The sequence below is a fragment of the Parasteatoda tepidariorum genome, chromosome 9 (assembly GCF_043381705.1).
Source record: "Parasteatoda tepidariorum isolate YZ-2023 chromosome 9, CAS_Ptep_4.0, whole genome shotgun sequence".
Classification (NCBI taxonomy): domain Eukaryota; kingdom Metazoa; phylum Arthropoda; class Arachnida; order Araneae; family Theridiidae; genus Parasteatoda; species Parasteatoda tepidariorum.
In genome coordinates, this window is record NC_092212.1 from 44,899,473 (window position 1) to 44,907,961 (window position 8,489).

The 8,489-nt window shown below is 32.8% G+C and overlaps 1 protein-coding gene across 1 annotated transcript in view; it reads left to right on the plus strand.

Annotated features, from left to right (window-relative positions):
- LOC107446543 (glucose-6-phosphate exchanger SLC37A2) overlaps window positions 1–5,566 on the plus strand; it is a gene marked incomplete in the record, with an annotated part of 16,749 nt that extends 11,183 nt beyond the window's left edge. The window contains 2 exon segments of the mRNA XM_043050445.2: window positions 1,970–2,313; window positions 5,096–5,566. Of these exon segments, the coding sequence (XP_042906379.2) occupies window positions 1,970–2,313; window positions 5,096–5,470 (719 nt within the window).
- Between the last annotated feature and the right edge of the window lie 2,923 nt (window positions 5,567–8,489).

Sequence of the window (8,489 nt, forward strand, 5' to 3'; positions counted from 1 at the left end):
ATATATATATATATATATATATATTGGCCCAAGGCCTACTGTGCCCATCTCAGTTTTCTTGACCTTGGGCTCTGGGTTCCGGTTAGGTGGTCAGCCGAACGAGGAACCCCCAGTGTTTAGTTCCCAAGAATGCTTGATACTCATTTATCGACCCACTGAAGGGATGAAAGGCTGAGTCAACTTTACCCGGCCCGAGGATCGAACCCAGGACCTGTGGCACGGGAGTGAGAAGCGCTACAACTCAGTCATCGGGCGTCTTTTAAATTATTTCTTTGATAATAAAGCTGACATCTTTTGAAAATTGTTCAATTTAAAATAAAAGTATTTCGGCTAGAAATTTGGTTAATACATAGTTTAAGACTAAATTAGGTGTTGGAATTGAAGGAGGGGTTGAAGAATTGGATTAATTTAATGCAATTTGCTTGGTTGCCGTTAAACTCTATGTGCACACTATAATTTTCCAAAGGTGACCAAACTGGTAGTTGAAAGCAGCTTATAAAAAATAAATTTAACAAAGAAATGTGTAACGATAATATTGACTAGAGAAAGGAATATTCATTAACGGTTTTAAAATTGGTGGCATTATGCGGTGTTAAATATTTTTTTAGAGGAAGTAACAGAATTAAGCGTACGCTGTTCACAGGGAGAAACTATCAATGGTGAATTCGGTTTCCTTTTCATTGGTGATTTGAAAATATGTGAATTACAGATTAGATGTTTGTTATCTAACGTACATTTTTGATTGCAGATCAGATGTTTTTTGATCTAATGTAAAGGGTTACATATGGAACATTTGCATTTGAAAAAAGTTTGGTAAATTTCCTCAAATTACGTAGTTTTGCAAGGGGATTCGTCTCTAATACTGCACAAATGTTTAGTTTTTGCAGTTTTTTTTTTGTCATCGATGGCTTCTAACAGCGTCTTTTTAAGTAATCTCATAAAACCATTAATGGCTAAGTAAAACAATTTGCCATATGTGGAACTGCATATATGAACAACCACTGCCGCATTGCCGGGAACACTGAAGGAATTTTAATAAGCGCCAGTGGCAGTGTGAAACTACAACATATGGGGTACGAATTTGATTGACGCTTAGCATATAGGGTCACACGTCAAAAATTTGCTACTGAAGAAAAACAAAACAGATATACATATTTTTTAATTTATGTGAATCATTTATCGTAATGTTTTTTTTATATTCGTTTTTGAACAGCCGACCTCATTTTGTGTTTACGAGAACAAATGTCCAACTCCGTAGCCTTGTCATTTTTAACCAATCAAGGATACTCCTGGATCAGTACCCCCAGAGGTGTTGATTTGTTATGTTAACATGGAGGACTTTGCGACTAGACAGATTTAGCGTGCATCAGTCACCATTTACTACCCGGGAAGTCTTCAGCCGGCGGGGATCGAACCCACAAACTCTTGGACATGGGCCCAGTGCCCTACCAACCAGGCTATCCCTTCCCCTATCGTAATGTTTTTATAACCGTCGTTGAACAGCCGACCCAATTTTTGGGTTTACGACTACTAATGTTCAACTCTGTAGACTTGTAATTTTGAACCCAATCCAGAGGACAAGGGTACTTCTGGATCAAGTATTGGGAGAAATTTGCCTTCGTGGAGGACTTTTTGATGGAACTAACCCGCATTTGAGTTACACGGAGAGGAGGACCACCAGAACCTCCCACTGTTAGCCTGACGGCAATGGAGCTCTAACCCATGATTCGTCTACCACTGAGGATATTTCACGTCAGCACTGTGGTCTGTGGAAGCCGGATGCGGAATTCGTATCGACCAGCCATTGCCGGGATCGAACCCCGGTTCACCTCATTGGATGGAGAACGCTCTATTCCCTGAGCCATCGCGACTTCTATCGTAATGTTTGTAATAATTTCGAATATATACATATATTTACATTCGTCCTAATCGTGTGTCATAGTAAAATATATGTTTATTAAATTTCCAGACAGCGAAATGGAATTACCGAGATGGTTGGATCCTTCACGTGGTATTAACTTCATGCAGGCCGTTAGAATTCCTGGCGTTATTGAGTTCAGTTTGTGCTCCTTCTTCTGCGGAGTGACCAGTTACTTTTTTTCTTATGTGTTTCATTGCTATAATCTTGAAGATTTGGAAAAAATCCCATCTGTGAGTGCATTTTATGCAATGTCTTTTATCACTGGAGCCATAACAGGAGGTTTAATAGTTGGCGTTCTAAAAGATATGTTTCAAAAGAGTGCTCTTTTATGTATATGTATCTTGGTCATTTCTGTTCCAGTGATCTATTTACAACTCTTATTTCTGAACTGTGTAAGTACGATTTAGCTTTTTTTAGAATTTTTACTGGGTATGATTTAGCGTTTTATAGAATACTTTTTGTTGAATCCGGGTTTGCCCACAGAACGCAAGCGCAATATTAATTTAATGATCTCTATGAATTCATAATTCTTTAACGTATTTAACTACGTCCATATTTTGATATTTAATAATTTGAATATCTCTAGAAAGAGAGTTTCAGAGAATGTACTTTTTTGTATCTGATTTCCTTAATTTAAAATATCGATACACCGAATAAAATAGAACTTAACTCTAATGACTTTTATACAATTAGTTAGAATTTCATGCCCTGAAGTGTTATGACAATGTCTCATTGAAATCTTTTATATTGAGCATAACAAGGAAGTTTAACCTTGGTGGAATATTCTTAGTGGAAAACATTATGCAAAACGGATTATGCATTTTTTCCTATGCAAAAACACACTTTTTCTGAGATAAGCATACAAATTTTTTTCTTCATTTCATTGAATTAACTTTGAAGAAATCCCCCACGTGAAACATTTTCAGAAAATTCTAACTACTAGGGGGATCTATAGAAATAAATTAACATTTTACATAAAAAATGTGAAGTATCCAATTTTTGGCATTGGTAGAAAAAGATTACTTAAAGCAACTCTTAGGAAGCATGGCGCGTTTCTGGGCATGCTAATCACAACTTCTATAAACCTTTTAATTTTCTCTGATCACCTATTAGTGTGCTACAACCCAAGGAAAAAGAAAATTTCTTAGAATTAACATTGTGATTATTGTTGTAATGCAAGCTGAAGACAATATTGTTATTTTTTGAATCTTTTAAAAGCCGCAATATCTAGTTAACTATAATACAGTCAGCTACTTTAATTGGCTTACTTTTTTTTAAATTAATTAATTTTTTTGTCAGCTCTATTTAATCAAAAATTAGTTTCATCGGGAGCTTATTACCATTTCAATTTATAGTTTATCAATGATTTCTCTTGTATTAGGTTTTCACAATTGAAATCAATGTGGCTAGTTTCTGTTATAAGGGGGGTGTAATGTCATCCAACTACACGTTTGCTTTGTTGATATTTATGTTTTGAAAACTAGTTTTTGTAAATTTAAAACTCTAAATTTAGCGAAAATTTATTTACAATATTTTTTTTAAAATTAAAGCTATAACAAATTAACGGAAAAAATTGCTTAATTGTGGAGAAACTTAACTATCACGTGTTGACCTAGATCTTTAGTTAACATTATTTTCGATAATATATACTAGTTGAATACAGTAGGCTCATTTTTAAATGAGTTGAGCGAATAAAATGTGTTTCTCATACAAGCATATTTAAATGTTCAGAACATTAGTATTCGAAACAATGTTTGGATTCTTTTTGAGGTTAATCGTCACAAAGTGAATAACGTGCAGTTATTTATGAAATAACAGCATAAACATCTATTTCAATAAGCAGCATAAACATCTATTTCAATATATTCATTTATTTCAATCATCTATTTCAATCATCTATTTCAATTTCATCTTTTCAGGCTGTCAAGTAATTTGGGTTAGGATAAAATATCAACATAGCTCATATTTTTAACAATTTTATGACATACTGTTTTCATGCTAAAGTGTTACAAAAGTTTATATGGTTTTTATGGTAAAAAAAAATAGTACAATAAATGATAGCATGATAATGAGTCATCAGTTCGATTCACCAACTAGTATTTTCTTATGAAAAAATTTTTTTACAGTGAATTCTTTATGATAAAAGTTAAAAAAAAAACTTTATTTTACTTCAAAACTAATGCATTGGGAGTACAAATTAATTCGGTCCGTTTTTTGTGTGGTCGAAAATGCATTTATTTCAGAACAAAATGAGTGAACAGATTAATCAAAGTATTATCTATCGCTGGGTACTTCTATTTCCCGTCTCTCAGGCAATTTTAGAATTCCATCTCGAAAAAACGTCTCGTCTTTTGAGGCGATCCAAGTTAGAAGCCAATTTTCGATTTCTGCGAAGGAAGTGAACTGGTGAGCTGCAAAATCAAGCTGTATCCGTCGGAACAACCAGTAATCAGAAGGAGCAATGTCCAGTGAATAGAGCGGGTGCGGTTAAATATCCCATTTGAGCGTTTCCAAATAATTTTTTACGACTTTTGAGACATCAGACTGACCGTTATTATGCAGAAGAATAACTTTGTCATATCTTTGCTCGTATTCCGCCCTTTTTTCTCGTAATGCACGGCTCAAATGAATCAATTGTAGCCTATACCGATCGCAAGTAATGGAATCACCAGGTTGTAGCAGCTCATAGTATACAAAAATATTCACCATTTATTATTTACCATTTACCATTCTTCATTCACCATTCACTATTCTTGAAACGTCGAAACCGTTCCCTACATGATTTATCAGTTGGAGCATTGTCAACATAAACTTCTACAAGCAATCGATGCTCTTCAACTGCACTTTTCTTCCAATTGAAGCAGAAACATAAAACCTCCCGCAAATGGTGCTTCATTACCGCAAAATTTGACATATTCAACAAAGCAAAAAACAGGGTTTTTGTATGAAATCAAAACGATATAAAATGAATATTATTGACAGATGTTTAACCTCTCTGAAACCACCGAAGCCAGCTGTCACTATATAACATTCATAACAGCAGAGCTTATTTTAAAAAACGGACCGAACTAATTTGTACACCCAATAGCATTTTTTCCTTACATGATACTATTCTCGATATTATTAAATACCTTACAGTCGTGTAATAATGAATTCAACTTATTTTTGTTGCAGACTCACGGAGTTTTTGCAGTTATCCTCCATTTTGTTCTCGGTCTTTTTGTGGAAGCACCATACATTCTATTAAAATTATCTGTTTCTGCAGACTTAGGCACACATAGAATGATAAAGAGGGGTGTTCGTGGATTGTCGACTGTTGCTGGAATTGTGGAAGGGGCAGCACTTATTGGAAGCAGTTTAGCACCTATAATTTATATTCACGTTGTTAAATTCAATTACAGAAATGCTTTGCTGATCATGCCTGCATTTCAGATACTTGCTGCTTTATGTCTTTTGCGTATGGCCATTGCAGATTACAAAAAGAATATTGCTCGAGTTTCTCTGTCTGATTATCTTAAAACCACGCCTCGCTCTCTCAGTTATGTTTGACTATTGAACTGGAAAGACAGATTTAGAGCAATGAGGTTCATTTTGCACTTTTTATCCTTTGTCATTATGTCTAAGAATAAAACAAATAAATACAAATTGCTATGTGATTATATTTAGAGTTGTAAGGTTAAGTTTCCCACTATAAAAGAACACATGCTAAATTGTCACCATGTTTAGCCAAATTGGTGAGAACTAAATGAAGTAAATTTTTGTATGCATAAATAATGTAGTAGCTAATAATTTAAAACAATTATTAAACAGCATATTGCTAATTTTGGTGACACAGTTTGAAACCAACATGACATTGAATTCAAGCCCATATTCGGAATCGGAAAAACGAACAATTCATAAACGACAGCTAATAAAAATATTTAACGAAGTTATAAATTTTTGTCAATTGTATCGAATTGCATTGTATCATGTATATTATTAAATTTACCGGAGAGTTGTGTCCATTAAAGTACACGACACCTTTAGCAGAAATGCAAAGGGTTCTTTAATAAAAGAAAGTGAACTATTTTGTACTATTTAGCAACATGGATAATTTCCTGATTTAAGAGCATTAAATTGTTCAGTTCTTTTAATTGTAATTCTAGTTCGATTGCCAGCTCTTTATTAAAAAACTGGAAAACAAAACAAGGAAAAGATATAATCTCGTCATTAGCTCGCATGATTATATCCGTAAAAAAGAGTGCTTTCTAATATTGCATTAATATAGCCAAAGCAAAATGTATCAATACAATAGTGCAACCCTTCAACTTTCAAATTTAGTGCGAAATACATTCGACAGTGGCAGCCAACTAAAAACGATTTTTTTTATTAAAAAAAAAATAGAATTCTTATTAGAACTTGATAAGGATTTTGGAGCGTGGCCATTTCTCTAACTCACCTTAACTTTACTTTTAAAATATTTATAAGTAGTAGTGGAAAAAAGTTCTTTTAATTATAATTCAATAAAATATTAGTACACGATAATTACTACCATTTGAAAAATTATTTTCTGAAATACGGAAAATCCAATGGTGAATTTTTATCAAAACTGCACCGATTACCATAATAATAGTTCATTTTCTACAACTCATTTTCTACGGTTTTCCTAAACGACTTTCAGATTAATCTTTTCTCCACTAACTTTGCTTTTTAGCACATAGCTTATTTTGCTTCATTTCAATTTCATATTTTTAATATTAACTAAGCATTAGTGGCAATAATAATATGGCAATTTTTTTGCGCTTCCTTAAAACGACACACACTTTTCCACAATTATTTTTGAATTTTACTGCATAAGTTAATTTTTTAAAAATTTCAATTAATACATATTCGTCTTCTTCTATAACCTTTTGTGGTCCCTGGCTTGTTCCACAATTCTATTCCATACAGCCAATTAATACCAGCGCCATGTTTCAAATTAGTTCAGAAATTAATGAATAATTGAAATAGTAGGTTAGTAAAGTCGATACAGCTTAAGGTAAAGTTAGAGGCATCATTAACTAAAACATACTGACTCGAAGCTTATTAGTTACAAATCTAAGTGATCAACTGGTTATTCTGTCTCATTTGTGACTGTAGATACGGAAATTGATTGCTTGTACGAGATTGCGTTGTTACTTCGGACCAAATTGGATTTGCAAAGGGTATATTTCTGTATTATATTTAGTGGTTTAATAAATAGTTGCTTTCCTTGCATCTATTTTTCTAAAGTTTGTTCTTTAGTGTGGGGTTATTTATTCTGTATAATGTAAAACTGAAAGTTTGATTATTTTTATAGTGAACAAGAAATAAGTTTCCAGCTTTTCTAGAAAGCGATGTGGTCTAAATGAGATGAAATTTGAAACAACAGATAATTTCAAAGATGAGCTTAACATTGATAAAAAAATTTCGGTACAAAATTCCGTCAATAGGTTTTTGCGATAATTGACATAAACACATTTAATATGCTTAGCAAATGTTAAGTTGTATTGCAAAGTAGCATTAAATCTTCTCAATATGTCTCTTTCATTCTTAGCATTTTGCTCTAATCCAGGGATGGCCAAGCTCCTTAATAGTCGAGCCATTTTTCAAAATTTAAAATTTTTCGCGAGCCGCAATTAAATACGTATTTAAAAGGTATGCAAAAAAGATATTAAATTTTTTTTTACAATAATTATATTTATTGAAAACATATAGTTAAAAGTACAAAATATGTGTATTGAATTTAAATATTAAAAATTAAACACATTTATTTAACTTCTCTTGATAATTCTTTAAAATTTGGTGAATAATTGGTGACAGCACTTCTCAGTAATTCTTTGAGATTGTATTTGGATTTCACGAATTTTAAAGTGGAATAAAATGATTCACATAAGTTCGTTGTTCCGAATATTGAAATATTTCGACAAGCAGCCTTTTCTAATTCAGGATACTTCGATTCAGGTACAAATTTCCAAAATTCAGTAATCGACGTCGACTTACATTTTAATTGTAGTGCTTGATCTTCTTGCATCTCTATTAATTCCAACTCTCCAGATGCTTTTTTGGTCATAATTATTTTGGAAATGGAAAACACTCACCTTCAATTATGTTAATTTCAAATAGATTCAGAAGGAAATCAAGAGACGATTAAAAATATTCCAAGTCTTTAAATCTATGTTGGAATTCCGCCAATATTCCTTCTAACTTCTTTATATACTCGTTGAGTTTTTCTTGTTTAATATTGGAGCCACAAATAATCCTTGAAAGAGCCGCAGTTTGGCCCCCTCTGCTCTAATCGATAAATCATATTTTCGGCTGTGGTAACGCATTACTGCTTGTTCTGCTAAAACAGTTTAATCACTATTGCTTTTCCTTGCAACGTAAGCATGATATGTCGAGTAGTAACTAATGCTTGGCCAAAGAGTATAGTTAATAGGCATGCAATGTTACAAATTTTTAAAAAAAAAATTACACTTGATTATAGACGTCATGCGCATAAATTGAATTGGGTACTTGTAGCTTAAGAAGTGAAGCCTTTACGCCAAACCATATGATTTAAATTAGATTT